Source organism: Castor canadensis, chromosome 10 (genome assembly GCF_047511655.1).
Source record: "Castor canadensis chromosome 10, mCasCan1.hap1v2, whole genome shotgun sequence".
NCBI classification, from domain to species: domain Eukaryota; kingdom Metazoa; phylum Chordata; class Mammalia; order Rodentia; family Castoridae; genus Castor; species Castor canadensis.
Genome location: NC_133395.1, coordinates 3704951 through 3725807, shown reverse-complemented (window position 1 = coordinate 3725807; position 20857 = coordinate 3704951). Strand labels below are relative to the sequence as shown.

The 20857-nt window shown below is 41.7% G+C and overlaps 1 protein-coding gene across 3 annotated transcripts in view; it reads left to right on the top strand.

Moving 5' to 3' along the window:
- Myo16 (myosin XVI) overlaps positions 1 to 20857 on the top strand; it is a 518261-nt gene that overhangs the window by 373669 nt on the left and 123735 nt on the right. For all 3 annotated transcript variants that reach the window (XM_074043002.1, XM_074043003.1, XM_074043001.1), the window contains exons 24-27: positions 12235 to 12310; positions 15118 to 15293; positions 17625 to 17705; positions 17928 to 18133. In XM_074043002.1, coding sequence (XP_073899103.1) covers positions 12235 to 12310; positions 15118 to 15293; positions 17625 to 17705; positions 17928 to 18133 — 539 coding nt within the window. The remainder of the gene's footprint in view (positions 1 to 12234; positions 12311 to 15117; positions 15294 to 17624; positions 17706 to 17927; positions 18134 to 20857) is intronic.

Sequence of the window (20857 nt, the reverse complement as noted above, 5' to 3'; positions counted from 1 at the left end):
CAACTGTTTCTCTCTCGTTTCTCCAGGCAGAATTCCCAGACATAACAACCCAATCTGTCTGGTCTCAGCCAAAGTGATACCATTAAAGGTTATTTGACAAAGTTATTTTGACCCTCATGGAAAGAGCTTAATTTACATCTGTATTTGTTCACCTCATGGGCAGACGTTTTGAAAAAATAAAAAAATAGTTCCACTGGCTTCCTGTGCTCTATTCCGTAAGTCAAAACAATTTCACCTTTGCCAGGTTGTCATGGGGGCAACGGGTTTGCCATCAGTGCTTCCTTCCTGAAACTTGTCTGGAAGAGGAAAAGCTGGTTCTCACAGTTCTGACTGGTACTTCATAAGTTAGCACATCCTGCCCCTTTTGTGGGCTCACGGACCTTTGTCCTATAATTTTGGCATTTTAATACTAGTTAATTGGAATTTTTTCTATAAAAATATGAACGAGGCAGATCCATAAATTTCAGCTCTGCCAAATTCAAGACGCTATCCGTGTCCAGATCTCTAGGTGTACAGGTTAGGACTCTGAGCAGCAGTGCTGTGTGTTCCTGACACTCTGCTTTATTAGTTAGAATTAACCTACTGACAGTGACCAGAAGAAAATATACAAAACCACTGAGTAAGGTCACTTCCTGTAAAAGTAATTAACAGAAGTTTCTGCTTATAAAGGTTGGACCAAATGCAGGCTGATCTCTCAAATCCAAACACCCCCCTTCTTACCCTGGCTCCCTAGTGCTCATCACACTCGCTGCTCTCCAGTCTTTGGCTACCTGGAGAGTCTAGCTCTGCTATGGAATTAGCACTAATTAGCCACAAAGGAGTGAAGGAATGTCTGTGGGTTTTGCATGACTGTAAACACTGCTGGAACGTCAAGGCAACCATTCCAATTTGTCTCATGAGCAACAGACCTAAACTAGCAGCACCCGTGGGTACAGTGGCTCACAGTCCATCTTTTTAAGAATTCTGCACCCAAACTTTTTTCTTCTGAGAAACATAGTAAACTTTGCTTTCCCTTTTAAAATCAGATCTTCCTGTGTTTGTTTTTCTCTTCCTTTAGCATTTTTGTTCTTCGTGTTCTTGGTTGTTGAACGGGCATGGCTCAGAGAATCAATTAAGATTTCATCTTATTTTTGGTTGGCATGCTTTTTAAAATGCATTCAGCAAGGATAGGTCTTTTCTTGTAATGAGATAGAACTTGGACAGCTCTAGTGGTGTATCTGATCTTTCTCTTGAACTTTCCTTTTTTTTTTTTTTTTTGCTTTGCTTGGTCCTCGGACTCAATGCAGTAAATAAGAAACTTATTTGAAAGGTAAGTCTGTCCTGCCTCCAGTACAGGAACTGCATGGCCAACTAGTGCCTAGTGTGTCCTCTTCTCTTGGTATTCATGGCAAGATTTGTATCCTGAGATTGCTTTGTAATGTCACAATGTAGCTTCCCACACACTGAGCCTCTAGACAGTCAAGGTTAGCTCGCTCTTGGGTCCTTGAAGCTGCGCCACAGAGGCAAATACAATGTGGACAGACAGATACAAGTGCACATGCACGAATGTAAGACTCAGTACCAATAGTGACGCATGTAAGTTACCCACACTCTGATCTGGGTGTCCTTACACCTAAATTGTCACCAAAGGTGGGTTTCACAGAGGAACTTCAACCCTTAGCACACAGAATGTAAATAGCTCTATCAGGAATATTTCAGTTGGCAAGGTAATCAGCAATTTGGTGTGACCTGAACATCTTGCCTTACAAGGTAGAGTGTGCAGGCTGGAGCAAGTAATTGAATTCTAATGTGGTGTTTTATATGTAGATTACGGATAATCTCCCAGTGAGGTAAGAGCACTGGAAAGGAAAGTCTGAGTACTGAATCCCTCGTGGTGCCCCAGTGTTCTCCTTGGTATCTGTGGTTTTGCCACTGGTCCTGACTCTGGCTTGAGGAAGTTTGCAGAGTCAGGACACAGATGGTCACAGCCCACAGTCACCTGTGCTCTTTCCTCCTGTCTTACTTTCTCACCTGTGAGGTAGCTGATCCACTCTGCTGTGTCCATGTGATTGATTTTGGGGGCGCAGGTGAGATCTCCTTTCCCACCCGGTTTTTCCGGAATGAATCACTGTCACCACTTTGATCCACCCCTCAGCCCTCCCTCCCAGCACCTTCTCTCTCCTTTCCTTTGTATCCTCAGTGCTCCAGTGCTGTTCTTCCGGCCGTTGGGCACCGCTGAGCACAGCATCTGCTCTGCCCTTTCTTGAGCTGCACAGCAGGTAGAGATGTCTGAAGTGTTGGTACCAAGACAGAAATAGACAAAGCGAAAAACTTGGAGTGATGGAGGTGGGGCACATCCGGCCTGAGGAGGAAACTGCACTACATCTTCAAGTTGAAGAAAATGAGTGCACACGGAAAAGTTGATAGGTCAGACAGGGGACAGGGAGGTGGCTCAGACAGAGGTTGTCCACAGCAGGAAGCAGCCACCTCCCCAAGGCTGGGATATAAGGGGAAGGGAGGGTCCCTCTGGATCCCAGGGCTTGGAGGCAAGAGGTAGAAGCTGGACTCGTGGATGCTGCCCTGGAAAGTCAGGACCATGAGGTGTGGGCTGCGAGGTGCACATGAAGCCAGGCAGAAGCTTCTCTCTCTATCCTCCAACTGCCTTCCCACCTACTTCCAGAGCCTTCCACCGCCTGGCCCCTCTGGAGGGCCTGGCTTCACTAAGGAAGCCCTCTGCCCACAGAGCACCACACAGCAGATGAGGGCAGAACTCTGTGAGCAACAGGCATGGGGGAAAGGATGGGGTGTCCCAAAGTGCGGTCTTGGCAGGGTCCAGAGCACTTGTAAGTGCAACTTAGGCAAAACTAGATTTTATAGACAGACAAACATATAAATTAAACATTGCTATCTCTGAAAAAGGGATTATAAGTAACGTTTAATTTTACTATTTTTAGTATTTTCAAAATTTTATAAAGATATATGTATTGTAAGATTCTTCTCAACTGCTTGCCTTTATTCCAAATTCAGTTTTTAGTTCTGATAATCATCTTAAACCAGTAATGGCTGCGTTTTTGTAATCTTTGATATTAGCCACACGAAAGGCAATTTGGAAATATAGACAATGTCCCCTTGTCTCTACTTGCTATATTCATGTAAGGCCCATCCTCAGACCCTTCAAACAGAACTTTGAATTGATGGGTGGTTCTAATGAAATCATTAAACTTAGTGCGGACTGACCAGAGTTCAGCAGGCAACTGAACAGAGAGGAAACAGGCTCAGAGAGGCTGAGCGCACAGCCTCTGAGGACCACATCTGGGTCCAACAGTGACCCATAGGCTGACAGGCAGAAGGTGGAACCCAGTCATCTCTTCCTAACCCTTGCTTCAGGGCTCCTTCCATGTAATCACACATCATTTCCACCACTTTCTCCAGCTGTGATTCTTACTCGGCAGAATCCAAGGGGAGAATGAAAAGTGCAGGTCCCTCGCCCCCCAGACCCCCAGACCCCCACAATGGAAAGCAGAAGTTTGGGGGTGAAATCTAAAGGACTTGCATTTATATTAGTAAATGTAAATCACTGTGTTCTCCTACAGAGAGTCTGGGATTCTCATTTTGAGACACAATGTGTCAGGCACACAGTAGGTGCTCAGGTTAGCGTACCTCACATCCTTGCACACACACCTCCACATCCAGTGCAGGCCAGCCTGGGCCTGAGTCTGCAGACCCCAATGCTGGCTGTTCCCAGCACTGGCCGAGCCCTGCCCCTATCCACGGAGGGCAAGGAGGCCAGCTGCTTTTGCTCTCAACTGGGGGAATTGGGCCAGTGTTGATAGATGGAGCTATTTCTGCTGTGCTGTCCCCCTTGGATTGCAGTTTCCTTGGTGACAAGCCAAGCCAGAGCTTGACAGCTTTCAGTTAGGATGAAAGTGCTGGCGCTCTGGCTTTTCGTAACTTTTATTTTTTTTGTGGAGCCAGGAAACTGGTGTCTTGATGAGCTGTGATTCACAGCCGGGGTAGGAGTCTCATTCCTCCCTGTTTTCATATATAGCTGACATAATTTATCTTTTAATTGTATTTATTGCGGTGCGGGAGTGTTACAGCAAGTACATCCAAAAAAGCCTCCTGCTGTCGCTGCTCTCTAGTTATGTTGCACCCTCCGCCTGCATCCACAAGGAAGCATTTCACTGAGCATTGCTCACTGCCGGAACATAAGCAAAATGTTCAGTTTTCTTTTGAGTCATTTTATTGAACAGAATCATTCCAAAGGAAATTCTTGAATACACAATTTCCTCAAAGATTCTTACTAGGATCCATGCATGTAAATTTCTCCGTTACATGCACGAGGAGACTTGTGCTGTCTTGTTCACATGCAGCTTATCTCCCAGTCCTTAAGAGGCAGAAATAAGTGAGGCCCCTTACGTAAAGACAGCGGGAGAAGGAATGCATTCATCTGGCCTCTGTCAATTGTTACTTCGTGTCTTTCTCTTTCACCTCTCAAAAAATAAAAATAAAAATAATAAAAAAGGGTTCAGGGCTCTGAGTTCAGCAGCTGCCTGAATGCCCTGGGAGTGTCTGCTACCTAAAACCTTCTCCCTGTGCAGCCCTGGGTGGGCACCACCACTGGGAGGAGAATTTTGGTTTTCTGTTTCTATCTTTTTCTCAAAATGGTTGATTGTGTTGATTCAACCAGGCCATGGGAAGGCTAAAAGATTGCTGATTAGCTTAACTGATTCTTTCTACAGTGTATACCTAGATCAAAATATTATACTCTCCCCCAGAAATACACAGTTACTACTTGGCATTTAAAAATAAATAAGTATTTTTAAAGCAGGAAAAAGTCAGCATGCTTCTGGGTGTGTCTTGAGAGTATCCTGGAGGGCATAAGGTTTGAACTGTTGGACAGTGTGCAGCAGATGACCCTCCACCTCCTGGGGTGGGGGTCTCATGCACTCCCTCGGGCTGAATTGCTCAAGAGAGAAGGAAGGTTGAATTCACTCTATGACACCTGAGCTGGACCCAGAGCCTCTTCTGCCCCTAGCACCTGTGTTTCTTGGACCTCCAGATTCAGATTGGAACCTGTACTATGGGCCCTCTCACTCAGAGGACTTGAACTGGCTTTTCTGAGTGTTCAATTTGCCAGTGTCAGATCTGGGTCTTCACAATTGTGTAAGCCAGTTCCTCATGATCTGTACATTAGTACATATCATACTACTGATTCTATTTCTATGGAAAACCTTGACTTACACATGGGTCATATATTGTTTTAAGACAAAAGTAAAACATATGGGCTATTTTAATCCACACTGCAATTTTTTTAGCAGTGGTCATGTCATTTGTTATAAAGTTTCAAAAGCAAACAGATAAACCTTTCCATTACACTCATAAAAATAATTTACTTTGTGCACAATTTTGAAATGCATGGGTTTATTTGCAATTTCAACATGGAGCTGGGTTTCTAAATTGGTTTTGGGCACCTGCCTTCTTGCCACTGGAGTGTGTCAGAGAGCCAGGTGTCTGCATTTAACTTCTTCTACCACTCACCCCACAAAGAATTACGACCCGGGGTCTAGAGGTGACAGGACTCCCACCCCCAGTAATGCTGAGAATTCATTCCTGTTACCTGTCTGAGGAGGCTGGGTGAGAAGCCAAACATCCACTTCCCAGGGTGGCAGTGAATCTCTGTCCTCCTCCCTACCAAGTGGTGTCAGAGGAAGTCAGTGGACACTGAAGGGTGAATCATATCCTCTCAACAATTCTGAGAACAACTGTGCAAAAAGAGTGCTAATATAGAGCCATACAGCTGTCACCAACAGGACCTAGTCAGTATTCACAGAAGCAGAGTTCATGCTGGTAGGGTACTCACGGAACAAGCATCACAGCACACCATCTGCTGGACCATAAATCAAAACTAAACAAATCCAAAAGAACTGAAATGACACAGAGCAGATTTGCCTACCCTGGAAGAATTAAAGTAGAAATCAACAAGTGTAGGAGAGAAGGAAAATCTCCAAATGCCTGGAAACGCTAGCCTCCTATATAATCCATGATGACAGATGGAAGAGGAGAATCTTGAAAGAGTTAAAAAACTATATCTAATTGAATAAAAATTAATATACAACACATCGAACTTGTGAGACACAGTTAAAACAGTACCAAAAGGGAAATTGATAGCCCTAAATGTATATGTATTAGAGAACACAGAAATTCTAAAATTGTTCATCTAAGCTTCTGCCTCGAAAATTTAGGAGCAAAATCAACCCAGAGAGACAAATTGGAAGGCAATGACAACAGAAATCAATGGAACTGAAGGAAAGTTAATGAATAAAATCAATGAAACAAGCTGGTCTTTGAAAATGTCAATAAAATGATAAACCTCTAGTAAGCTTGTCAAAGGGAAAAAAGAGAAAAGAAATGAAGAGCCGTATCAGGAACAAAGCAGGAAATATGTCTACAGACTGTGCTGACATCAAAAAGATCAAAAGGGAACAGTAGAAATAACTTTCACACATGAATCTGGCAATTTAGACAAAATGGACCAGATTCTCAAAAAAAAAAGCTACCTCAGTTCACCCAATATAAAATAGATAATTTGAATAGGCCTATCAAGGAAATGAATTTGTAATTTTAAATCTCCCAAAAAAGAAAGCTCCCTGTGCCAGATGGTTTCACTGGAGAGTTCTACCAAGTGTTCAAAGGGAAAATAACACCAACTTTACAAAATCTCATCCAGAAAATAGAAGAGAGACTGCTTCCTGATTTGTTTTATAAAGCTAGTATTACCCTGATACCAAAACCAGAAGCACACATACCCCCCACGTGTGTGTTCACACACAAGGAGACTACAAATATCCCTTGAGAATATAGATGCAAAACTTATAAATATTAACATGTAGAATCCAGTAGTGCATAAAAATAGTTATTTACCCTGACCAATTGGGATTTTTTTTCCCCAACAGTGCAAAGCTAATTCAATACTCCAAAATCAATGGAGATAATCCATTATATTAACAAGCTAAAGCAGAAAGATCTTGCCACTGTATCAATAAATGCAGAAAAAGCATTTGGTGAAATTCAACATCTGTTCATGACGAAACTCCCAAGGAAAATCAGAATGAGAGCACCATCCTCAATTTCATAAAGAGTATTCACAACTTCCTACTGCAGAAACTGTGGTTGATGGTGAAAAATGAACGTTTTACTTCTAAGATCAGAGACAAGGCAGGGATGTTTATTTGTCCATTCTCACCACTCTATTCAACAGTGTGCTGGAAGTTCTAGCAAGTCTAATGAGGCAAGAAAGGAAATAAAAGGCAGACAGATTGGAAAGGAAGAAATAAACCCATGCTTCTTTATATAAGACATAACTGCTAGTGTGCAAACTCCCAAGAAAACAAAAGAAAGACAGACATAGAAGTAATGAGTGTGTTCAGCAGTGTCATAAGACTTGGGATGGACATTGAAAACTCTCGCATTTCTCTCTGTGGGCAATGGGAACTCAAATTAAAAATAAGTGTTTATAATCACTCTTGAACAATGCAATACTAAGGTGTAAGTCTAGTATTTACACCTAGAGAATGTGGAAATGCTGAAAGCCACACAATGCTGATGCAAGAAGTCACGGGTTTAAATAGAAGGAGCGGCATACCATGTTCATGGATTGGATCACACAGTAATTACCAATTTACTCATAATAAACAGTAATAGATACTCTCAAACTGACATACAGACTCAGTGCATTTCCTATGAAAATCACAGCAAACCTTTGTAGATACGGAGGTGTGTGCATGTGTGCATATACACATGTATTTGTACATTAAGCATGTAGATTTCTTAGTTCCGTTCACTGAAAATACTTAAAGACTAATGCATTAACAGTGAGCTCTGCACACCCTGTGGCTTAGATGTTGGTCTCAAAAGTCATTCTTCCACTAAAATCAGCAAGGGATGCTTGAAGGAATGCTGGATTTCAAATTTAGGACCAGAAAAAAAATTATTTGACCAAACACTAAGAATCTGCAAATGCCAAATTTATGAAACACATTCTCACCATTGGCATGACTATATTAAATATGATAAAATAACTAAGCTGATCTGGTATTGTCAAATATCCATATTGAACTGTAAGCACTGTGGTCATCTGTATGGAAGGATTTTAAAGTTGGAGGACCCTGGAGGACACACAAAGAAGGACTCCAGCAGTTGCCCAGTATCACAAAAGTAATTAAGCTTATCTATGTAGTCATTCAATAATTTTATGCACATAACCTAGAAAAAAATTTTGCTTAACATTGTGCTTCCCTATAACCTCAAACTCTCAATGAATGCTTGTATTTGTCTCAATGGATGCTGAGTATTGAACTTGAGTTTTAGTGTGAGACCATTAGCCTTTTCTCTAGTAATGTAATCCAGGAAGTCACATGTGAGAACATGTCAGAACCCAGGGTTTTTGTTAATGAGAGGCTCATCAGCCTAATCTTAGGTGAAAAAGGCTGCATGATGGCACAGTACATTTGATCACAAAATAACAAAATCCGCTTGCCTCTCTCACCAAATATTCACTGAAGGTCTCCAATGGACAAGGCATTTCCTGCAGCCGAACAATGTTCCTGAGGGAGCAATGCACAGTCACTGCTCAGGGTAGGTGGCAGTGACCTTACCAGGCAGGTTGGGAAGGACCAGCCAAGAAGCTGACAAGAGGAGCAAAGAGAAAGTCAGGTGGTCCAATTGTGTGTGTGTGTGTTTCATGTAGACTCACTAGATTCCCAAGCAGACCAGCATTATAGATTAGACCCTATGTGACAAGGTCAGGGGCTCCATGTACGGACCGTGCGTTCTCGGAATTGGTATTTGCATCTACTACCTGGGTGGACACAAATCGAAGTTATTACGTAGAAGGCAGAGTCCAGTTTTTGGCTTTTTTTCATTACTTGCTGGTCAAAATAATAAGTGATACTTTTACTAGCATGAAGAGAATAAATATTTAAAAAGTTAAGCATGAAGGAGAAAATGTAGGGAAGCTCTTGCCATTGGTAAATGAGAGGGAGCCATCCTGGGGGGAGCGGTCAAGGGCTCCATCTAGAAACATGCAGTGGTGAGCATGAAGATTTAGAGAAGGGGAATTTGGGAAAAATTTTCAAATGAGAGAGTTTTAATTTTTCCCCAAAAGTAGGAAATACAGATAACTACTGAGAAGTGGCAAATCTAGGGCTGGTACTAGAAACTTGAACAGAGGCAAAAAGATTTCTCACATTGATGGGGAGCCACCGTTCATGCTTGAATCCTAGCTATTCTGGAGAGCAGAGATCAGGAGGATGGAGGTCTGAAACAGGCCCAGGGAAAAAAGTTCTCAAGAGCCTGTCTCAACCAATAAACCTGGATATGGCACCACAAGCCTGTCACCCCAGCTAGCAGGAAGCAAAATAGGAGGATCACTGCCCAACACTGTCAGGCATGCAGCAAGACCCCACTGAAAAATAATTAAAGCAGAAGGGGCTGTGGGTGTGGCTCAAGTGGCAGAGCACCTGTCTAGCACGTGCAATACCCTGAGTTCAAATCCCAGTGCCACTGAAAAGAGGTGGGTTGGTGAGAGGGAAAGAGAGAACTGAATGAGGGAACTCGTAACCAAACAGGATGGATCTGAGACCTCAGCATGAATGGTGGCAGATGCAAAACATTCCAAATTACAGTGAGACCTGATGACTGTCCCGCTATTGGTTCAGGTTTGGAATGACTGGGACACAGGACAGAGGAAGCATATCAAAGGTAGCATCTGCCCCTTTGGCTGGCCCTAAGGTTCAGGGTGTATTGAGACCTGAATGAAGGGGGAAGTGTGGAGGAAATGAGGGGGAGGAGCTACCGATGGGAATGAAGGGCAAGTTCAGAAAGAGAGGACAGAGCACAGACCATCGGAGACGGGAGTCAGGGACTTGAATATCTTGGAGTGTCTACACCAGAAATACCTGGGGGAAACTGGCGTGTGCCAAACTCTAAAACCTGGTTCTCATGAGCTTTGATGGCGAGGCTGACATACTGACAAGCATGTCAAGAGAAATCGAGCTCAATTTCCATGAATTCTCCAACACTGAATTGGAGTAAACCTGCCAAACACATGTGGACCTGGCTGGCGATGGAACGTCACAGGAAGGCTTCAGAGCGCACCACAGTACTTGTTACACCTTACGTTTGGAAGACGTCTTTGATCTGCAAGGAACTTTCATGTATATTTCATCACAGTATTAACAATATGGTGAGGTATTTTTACCACCATTTTACAGTTAAAAAATAGAACTTTGGGACATGAAGTGGCTTGCAGTGTTCACATGGATTCAGAATGGGTTATGAAGATGGGGTGGGTTTTCTTCCATGGTGTTTCTGGGCTCTGCTGTCCTAACATGGGAAGTCAAACTTCTAGATCAAAGGATTCTCCCCTCAGCACCGTGAACGTGTGGGGCTATCCTGATTACTGTAGGATGCATAGCAGCATCTCTGTCCCCCGTTGTTCCAGTTGTGACAAACAAAACCGTGTCCAGGGTTCCCTGGAGGACGAGAACACCCGGTTAGAAGCACCACCCTACATCACAGGATTCTGCACCAGGGATCCAGCAGCTCATGGTTTCTATGTGTATGTAGGTCCAAGGGGACTGCTATTGACGAAAACCAGTGCACGGTCAGGGCAGTGCCACTGAAGCTTGAGCCACTTTCCCATTTCTGCACAACTTCTGCTAAAGACAGGCTGCCTTTCAACACATCTTGATTTTCGCTTTATCACTTCACGTTTGCCTTACTTTCAGGGAACCATTTGAATTTTGTGAGGCACAATGTTTTTTCACAAAATTGAGGGTAGGGACACACTCAGCAGATCACACAACAATTTAAACACAACTCACAGGACTGAGAGCTTGTCTGCAATTGAGTTGTGTAACGTGGGCGTGGGGGTTGAAATTTCATTTGGTTTTTTTATTTATAATTTTTTGATCATGCTTGGTCAAACCCATGAGCAATAAGTCTATGAGTCAGCAGGCCTTACTGTCTAATGTGTAGCTCGCTTTGTAGTGCTGCTAAGCCATGTTCTGGGTCAAGTGTAACAGGCTTGACCCAGGTAATTATTTAGCTGCACCAGGAAGTCTTTAGTTCTTTAACACTGCCCCTGAGCTCAGCCAGTCTTCTCCCCCAAATTCATGGGACAACAAGGAATCGATGCTCACTGAGGTTTTATTGCAAGGAGGATGCAGTGGACAGTGGGGGACTTAAAAGCCACATAGGAGGTGTGACTCACCAGGGACCATCCATCTGGCCCTACTCTGGTTTCCTCCCACAGGCCTCACGCTCTTCTTCCTGTATCTGTTCAGTCCCCTCCTTCTGCTGCCTCTCTGGAAATCCCTGGAGGAGTGGGGTCTCCCCACTCATGCTGGGGAGATGGTGAGATGAAGTGCCATTGGTCAGCTCCCTGGTTTCGTTCTGATTCACTGAGACAAAGGACAGCCTGTCCTACCCTGACCAGTGTGTAATGTCCCAAGGTGTTTCTACAAGAGGTAGATGTTGAAACGGGTCCTCCTTCTGATGGATGTGTGGCTGGTCTCGATTCTCATGACTTTGGAAATTCATGCTAGCTAGGATAGAGCTGTAACAACACCTCTCTCAATGACCAGGTCTCCCACCCCATAGCTGATACCACTAAAACCAGACAATAAAGTCACTTGAGTGTATTAACAAATAAACTGTGATGAATAAAATTGTCCTTTGCGTGACCCAGAGTTAATTGTTCTCTGTATTTTCTTCACTTGAAAGGCTTCAGATTAAGCTGGGCACCAGCGGCTCGCACCTCTAATCCTAGCAACTTGGGAGGCTGAAATTGAGAAGATTGAGGTTTGAGGCCAGCACAGGCAAATAGTTTGCTAGACCCCCATCTCCAAAATAACCACAGCAAAATAGAACAGAAGTGTGGCTCAATGATAGAGCACCTGCTTTGCAAGCACAAAGCCCTGAGTTCAAAACCAAGTCCAACCAAAAAAAAAAAAAAGACTTCAAATTAGCTGGAAATCAGAAGAAAACTTCAAAACAGGTCAGGAGAGGTGATCCTTGTTTAATGTACAAAATGAGAACACACTGATGATGGCTTTGAACTTGGATGGGACCTGAAGAAGCTTCTTTTATGAATAATTTCAAATTTTAGTGGAATCGGGTTAGTCTTGAAAGGAATTTATTTTCATGGTCATGAGTAATCTTTAGTAATTAGGCTATTTTCTCTTATTATAGGTAATGTATGAAATTGTTGGAGCAATTGAAAAAAATAAAGATTCCCTTTCACAGAATCTTCTATTGGTCATGAAAAGTAAGTTGATTTTCCCCCTACACTGGTTAAAATGTCATATGTTTCTTATTTCTCTATCTCTGCATATTCCCCTATAAAATGTGCTGCCACCTAAAGATAACTGATGTATCTTTCACGTTCTAATGTCCAGAATAATGAGGAATGGGCCTGGCCATACCTCACACGGGTTTCAATTCAGTTTGGAATCTGGTAGAAGCCATAATTTAACTAAGCTTTTAGCAGATAAGAGTGTAAAACACCTTCACCACTTTAGTGGTGTGGATATAAAAAGCTCTTCCATGAAGACTAATGAAGATGAATACAGCTTCCCTAGTTACTTAGGCCACAGAAGGGTGACTTTCATTACTTAGGATGGGGTGGGGCTCAGTGAGGGGTGGGATTTTATTCTTATGCACTTGCAGTTGTAAAGAATTAATGCCCACTAAGAGAAGGAGCTGATAAATTTATACGGATGTAGAAATACACACAATACATAAAGAAACTCATTGGTCCTTTCTTCTTAGAGGGCATTACTACTTTATATGCATATATAAACTGCAATTCTATATGTAAACCATATTCTAAATTTATATATACCATAATTATATATATATATCATCCTGTCTTCTAGTGACTAGCAGTTCTGCAGTGATTCACATTTTTCTAATAACTGTTTTAATGAATTGAAGCATATCACCCTTTATGCTTTACGTAGCTCATGATGCAGTCCTTTATCTTTCCCTGGGGTAAGAGGCATGTGACAGCCTTTCATGAAGTTCTTTGGGTTGGAGACCAGGCATCTGTATCACTTCCGATCTGAAAAGCACACCTGCCTTCCATCACAGAGACACAGCTGTGACACACTGTGTTCACAGCAGGCCACTCTGCTTGCTTTGCACACTGTGGTTATTTTGAGTTCTCTCAGCTGAGACTAGGCGTGGAAACATAGAGGGAGATCATGAAGAAACAAGATTGAAATAATTAATTCTTCTTGTGATGGTTTTTCTGAGATAGGATCTCATGAACAATTTGCCTGGGCTGGCTTCGAACCTTGATCCTCCTGATCTCTGCCTTCTGAATAGCTAAGATTACATGTGTGAGCCACTGGCACCTGGCTGAAATAATTAATTCTTTATCACTGGGATATCTTCCTTCTAGTTTGCATTATTTTAACCTTCACTTTTAACACACTTCCCTTTCAGTTTTTTCTCATGTGAAGATGCACTATTGACATGTTTTAGAAATTGCACTGGGCTTTTCTTCATTTTTTTTAAAATTTCTGGTGGCAGAACATGTATACATGTACTTAGAACATGATGGGTGGTGGCATGGCGATTTTACTTATCTTAATAGAATGTTGACATTTTGGAGTCATTCTTTTATGCACGTTGTTAACAAGTTCCAAGAAAACACAAATGAATATTGTCTTCTTCAAAGCAAGAGAACAGAAGCAAACCTGATTGATTCTGCACTAAGGAAACTGCCTTTCCTCTTTGTTATTGACGATTTGTGAGGAAGTGCTTTGAGACTGTAAATGTTCAGATCCTCATCAAACTTTCACCTGTTTCTTTTGCATAAGTTAATCATTCCTCCTTAAATCAACTATTTCTCCCATGGTTGTGTAAGCCCCATTTTTCCATACTTTCTGCTATAACACACCAATTTTTCTTTCATCTATCAGCTCATTTATCATCAGTATGGGCTGATAGGTTCTTATTTTATTCAGTAAGTCATAATCCACACTATGATTATGTCAACGGCAGTCAGACCCTATGGGCAGCTCCCATGCCTTTCCACATCTTCCACCCATGCATTTTCAATACCACCTTACTTCTTCCTTCCACAATCGTGACCCCTCCTCCTGGCAGCAATTCTGCTAGCTGTGTGCTTATTGATATAGTCATTTGTCACCAAAGGCATTGCAGACATGAATTTTTATCTGTCCTATTTTGCATCTGGGCAGGCAGGATAACTTGAGTGTGGAAAAAGCAGACACTAAACTGCTTTGCTGCTAACTGTTGCTCAGTGTCTGATGAGCAAAGCATGATCTTAAATATGTCACATCATTTTACATTCTGATTTTGCAATAATCTTCAAGGTGGGGACTGCCTTTGCCATTTTACTTAAAAAGCTACTTAGGCTCAAAAATTATTTGTATACAGAAATAAATACAAAAGAATGTTTCTTTCCAGATCTTTAAAACACTATTACATTGTTCTCACTGTACTATCAAAATCTGTACTCCAGAATCTGCTCATCAAAGTCCACTTTCTCCCTGAAAGGACATGTAGAAAATCTAAACCCTGAACTATTAAATTTTTATAACCTGACATCTAAAATCTATCAGCTTGCTTTTACTTCTACAGCTTACTGGGCCAGAAAAGTGACATCCCTCCCTCCAACCTTCTTCTTTACCCTCATAACAGATGAAACCAAAGGGCAGGGTCTCCCTTAGATATTTAAATATCCTGCTAGAGATTGGGGAAATGTTTCCCTACATGGTTATTTTCCTGGAATGGGGAGCTGTTGATCAAATCTTCTGAGCTGGTTAAGATTCAGTGCTGACAACGAGGATAGGAGGGAGTGTTGCTCAGAGAGCAAGATGGTGGTATCAGAATGGTGGCCAAGGACAATGAAGGTCACAGCCTATAGGAGGACAAATAGTGGAGGAAAAAAGGTAGGGCCATAGGGGAAGGGAGACTCCTCAGTCCACTGTACCAATTTGGACTTCCATGTATGTTTTTGTGGTTAACGTACTTCCATAAGGAATAAGCTTAGTGTTCAATGAATGATTTTAACACCACTTACAATATTCCTTTATTTCCTAGCTAGTGAAAATGTCGTGATCAATCATTTGTTCCAGTCAAAATTGTCACCAACAGGAGCCCTCATATCTTCCCATCCTTCCTTTAAATTCCGACGACATAAATCCACTCTGCTCAGTAAGAAAATGACAGCTTCTTCAATTATTGGAGAAAACAAGAATTATCTAGAACTTAGTAAGGTAGGACATTTCGTGACTCTTATTTTGATGTTTTTAAGTTTCCTTAGTATATTTTCTTCTTCCTTTTCTTTTTTACAAAAAGGCACAGTTTTAAATACCAATGGAAACAAATAGAGATTGTAACAGGATTACAGGGAACAACATCCACCTGCGGTACGACCATCCAAGAGAGGGACAGCCTAGGAAACGCAGTGTAGTATGAATTCTATAGCAAGGACAGTATCAGGGAACCTGCTGGTCATCTGGATGACACCCTATTTGTGTGTTTCACTTTTGCCACTGCCTTTTTGATGACTGGAAAGTAAGTTTGAGGCAAGATGCCTGAGGAAATAAAGTCAGCTACCTCATCCTATTGAAGGATTGGGTTCTAAACAGTTTTCATGACTGTTACAGAGAATTCTTCAGGTGCTGCAATATTTTCACTGTGTATTTGTAGACTTTTATTTCTGGCAGGATACTAATTTTTAATGTTTATTTGTTCTACATAAATTTGATTGTCCATACAACTTAAAGGTTCGATTTCTAAAAGAGAACTACAAACTCCATAAAGAGTTATTTCAGGTTGATGAGGACATATATATGCAGTGTTTTAAGTTTCTTAAGAATACAGTGCTCGATGCATTCATTTTTTTTCCCTGTCTGTTTCTACCAAAACCATAGAAGAGCAGACTATAACTCAGAAGGTGTTTAGGACAACCAATTTTAGAAATGCAGTTGTTGGGTTGCTGGAATTTATCTTAGCTTTCCAATTAACATGAAAGCATGATTAAGATGAATGCTCTTTCAGAAGAGTGGCAGGGGTGTGTGCGCGTGTGCGCGTCACCCAGCAGGCTCTGGCATTAGGAATCCTTTGAAGCACTTGTTCCGGGACTGGATAATCACAGGAATTCAATTCACTGCACAGAAAACTGTATCTTTGACATTAAAAAGACAAAAGATTCCCCCTCCTAAGGAAAACCTTTAATCCTTGGGGTCTTGTGCACCTTCTGGCTTTCCTTTTTCAACCATTTTGCAAATCAAGAGCAAGAAATCATCACAGACATCTGAACTGGAATTTTTAACCTCAATTATTAACATGATGAGGTGAGGATGCCATTAGGATTTCCCTGAAGGACTGCAAAGGGACATAATTCACAGTGGTGTCCCCACCCAGAGCAGGAGTGGAGTGTTCCATTTCTGCTCGGGGACAAAGGTGTGCTTGTTATGACTGTTCCTTCTGCGTTCCAGTCCTTGCTTCCCTGGTATCTCCTCTTACCACCCTCGTCCTTGACATCCTTTCCCGGGCCAGGAAATAGAATTTTTTCCATTCTTTACCAAAAGCTGGTGGCCTTGCATTTGTAGAAAACAGGTTTGCCCTTGGGCCAGTTGCTTTATTTTACTTTCCTTGTCAGCCACAATTAATCCCTGCTGCCTGACATTTTATCTGAATGGAAGAAAGGAGCTCCTGTCATCTTAGTAGCATCAGATTAAAAAGAATATTCCCTCAGATTTTTCTTATATCTTTTTATAGTAAGAGAAATGACTATAGATCAATAGATTTGTTGGTCTAAGAAGATGTGATTCTGTGAAATGTGGCAGGCATTAGTGGCCTCGTTTCTTTTAATCCCTGGTGGGATTTAATTAATTACCCTCCGCTCTTTATTTCTTCACCCAATCCCCTCATTTTCACTGATTTTTCTTTTTAAAAACCTCCATTATCACTTAATCTTTGCTACACATGATTTTTTAAGGGCCATATGTAGTTATTTATTGACAAAACAGTCTATTGTCACTTTCACAGACACATACCTTATTAGACACATAGCTAATTATTTCAGTAGCTTAAAAAATGAAGAAGAAAGGAAGAGAAAGAAAACCTGTGTACCATAGAGTAGATCTGGGTACCTAAGGTGCTGACTGTCCTTCCGCATAAGGGAACAAACTAAAAGTTGTTAGAACATCATCTTTGTAACATAAAATAATTTCCTTTTGCCCCAGGACAAGTGACATTTCCTGATAAATGTGACCAGTTAGTCATGTCACTAGGATACCGCAGGGAGCTTATTGTACCAAGCAAATCGGAATCTGTGCTCATTTTCAAATCGAAGTGGGCTCAGAATAGTGGAAGATCTGATGTGGACACAACCCTGTGCTGAGGGGCAGCAGAACGGTTGGTTTAATGGAGTTGTCTGGTAACACTTCAGAAAATTACTGCTACTGGATTTTATGGTCTATGTTTTATGTATTTGCCTGTAAGTTAAATTAAGTTAAATGGCTCCATTTCTGGCTTTTCCTTCTAATCTGGAATCTAGCAAAATAAATTTGTTTTCTCTCTCTCCCCTTCTCTTGCAGTTATTAAAAAAGAAAGGAACATCTACATTCCTTCAGAGGCTGGAAAGAGGAGATCCAGTCACCAGGGCATCAGAACTCAGGGTTAGTGACCTGACACTGTCACATCCCAAAATGCAGTGTGTTTATATCAACTGTAGAACGTTTACATAGACTTCCCCCCATTTTTAATAAGTGTTAGTACTTTTGGAAAACAGTAAACACACACAGAGTGTGGGTGAGCGTGCACTATACAGAAGGCAGAGGCCACCTCTACCAGGCCAGTGGCTCTTTGGAGAGTCACTTGCGTTTTCCTTCCTTCCCTAGAAATCGCTGGTGGAAATTATCGGGAAGCTCCAGAGGTGCAGCCCACACCTGGTGCACTGCATCAAGCCCAATAACTCCCAGCTGCCAGATGCCTTCGACCACTTCTACGTGTCTGCTCAGCTGCAGTACATCGGGGTCCTGGACACGGTGAAGGTCTTCCGATGCGGGTACCCTGTGCGCCTGCCCTTCTCTGACTTCCTGGAGAGGTGAGTCCCTCTGTGCTCCCAGTCCTTGCTTGGTCCACTGTGGTGCAGCACACTGGCACTATTGCAGCCAGGATCATCTGCTTTACTACTGTTATTATTATTATTATTAATATTTAGTGGCATTGGGATTTGAGCTTAGTATCCCCACTTGCTCTACAAAGATGAGCTTTAGTTATTTTTTCTTTTTTTTTGCTTTAGTTATTTTTTTCTCATAGGATCTAGAGTTTGTCCAGGGACCAGCCTCAGACAAAGATCCTCCCACCTTTACCTCCCAAGTGTTGTGTGTCTGGGATCACAGACATGCACCACCACACACAGCCAATTGGTTAAGATGGGGTATCGCTGACATTTTTGCCAAGGCTAGCCTGGAACTACAAAACTTCCATCTCCAGGGTAAGCCACTGTGCACTGCTTCTTCTGGTTTATTTTTAAACATTGCATTACATTCTTTTATCTTGGAAAAAGAAGAGATTCTGGAATCCAGTGAAGTGCACTGACAAAACCCAACTACAAAGTGATCAACCTAACTGAAGTGAATCCTTAGGAAACCATTTTTACATTCCCGTAAGTGAATGTGGATTTCAAGATTTCTAATGTTTTGCATATGTTGACATAACATTCATTACTTCAGGAAGAAGGTATCCATGTAGTTATATCCTCCTTTGCATCCATTTAGATCACAAAACACAATTAAGATCAGAGGGTAGCAAATAGCATTCATGGGACCCTCACCCTGGTTTGTAAATAAAGTTTTATTGGGACAGAGTAGGAACTGTTCACATGCTATCTGTAGCCACTTTTGCACGTCAGTGTTAATGGAGTCAGTTTGCACAGTGTGAAGTGTTACTGGCTTTTAGAGGTCTGTCAGTCACTCTCTTAGACAAATTCAGCTCAAAAGCACCCTGTGCACTGAGCTAATTGCCAGGGGAACCTCGCTGCTGTGACTGGGTCTCTGCAGGCAGGAGACCCACTGCTCCCTCAAAGTCTCACTCACAGTCTTTGGGGAGCACCACACCTGCCCAAGGTGGCATCAGCTTCTCAGGGTCTACCTGTCTTCACAGGTGTTTTTATTCAATTAGAAACATTAGTCTGACTTTAACCAAATCAATAATGCTAAGGAATCTATTTTAGAGAAACTACTTGGTGAACATTAACTCAGTTTACAAATATAAGGTAGTGGGCGCTTCCCTGTCCAAGCCCTTACATGGTGCCTTGCTGTGGCCACACTGTCTTCACTTGAAGAAGCTCCCAGTCCAGCAGACAGATTAATGCACAGCAAAGAGGAGCCATTTGCACCGTCAGTGGTTCAAATGTGCACAGTGTTACAGAAACACAGGAAGGAAGCCATTTGGAATCAGAGCCAACGTTCAAGAGAAGCCAATATTAATCTTGAAGAAATAATAATATCTGGTTTTAGTCATTTGAAAAACAAAGAAGGGTGGGCAAAAAAGAAAACCAGAATGTCCTTCATAATCCTATATAATCTAAGATGAAATTTGAAAGTAATACTGATATAGTAATATCAGTATAACAAGTGTGAAATCTAGCATTGATGGTTAAAAGCCACAACTTAGTATGATAAACCATTTAATTTAAGAAGCATTTTAACACTTTTGTTGACCAACTTACTTTAAGTTATCAATTTGAAGGAGCTGGTAAACAAAACAAAAAAACAAGTCACTAAATTAAAATGCTTAGTTCAGAGTCATAGTTTATTATTTAGATATAGTTTAAATATTATACCCATGACTAAAAGTCTATGCTTAATTTTTATAACTTTTTTTCAGAAGAAATTAGTTGCATTTGTTTATTGTACATTTTGGTCAATTTCACAAAGACACAGAGAAGAAAACAAACATCACATGAAGTCTGCCTGAGCCATTGATTTTAAAGAAACTGATAGAGAAACTTCAGAAAATAGACAATAAACTCAGCCCACGGGGAACATACATGTTTAATGTACAGAATACATATTTCAGACAGATAAGATAATTGTTATTAAAAACTCATATGATGCTTAAAAGGGAGATGACAGACACATTGTCTCTTAAATTACAGGGAATAACTGCAAGAAATAAATTAAGCCTGAATGTAAGAAGGAACTTTGTGGGTGTTTGGACACAAGCAGTGGCAGCATCTCATTGATTACTGTGCGTTAGGCGCCTTTGCTTAGGATGGCTCTTAACTGTCTTTTTCTATTTCCTAGGCAGAATCCATTTGTAGTCTTCAGGGGCGTTTGGCTTGTTAATGAGTATAGATTTTTCACACATGACAGTTCGCCTGCTAGAAGGCAGCCCTCCTGCCACATTAGGTGCAAGTGGTCTTCGGGTGAATGAGGTTCAAATGTGTCTGTATATAAGTTTACAATAAGAGACTTCCAAATTTACTCCAGAACTGAATTAGAAGCAACAGGAATGGAATTCAAGGATGCTCTGATTAGCAACTCCATCCATATTTCAGTAGGGAACAATGAAGACTACAGTCCCAGAGGTAGGGGTAGGGAAGTGATCTGTAGAGCGCCTGGTCTCTGAGGGTCCTTAGCCCCCATGAATTACAGTTTGGTAGGTAGAACTAACTCCCTTTCCAAGCTGTTCATGGTCACTCAAACCAAACACCCGTTAAACCACAGGCTCCTGGGTCCTCTGCCAGAGTTTTAGTTCTGGGAAAGGTTTATGAACTCTAGCAGTTCTACAAGTTTCCAGGTGATGCTGAAGTTGTTGGTGA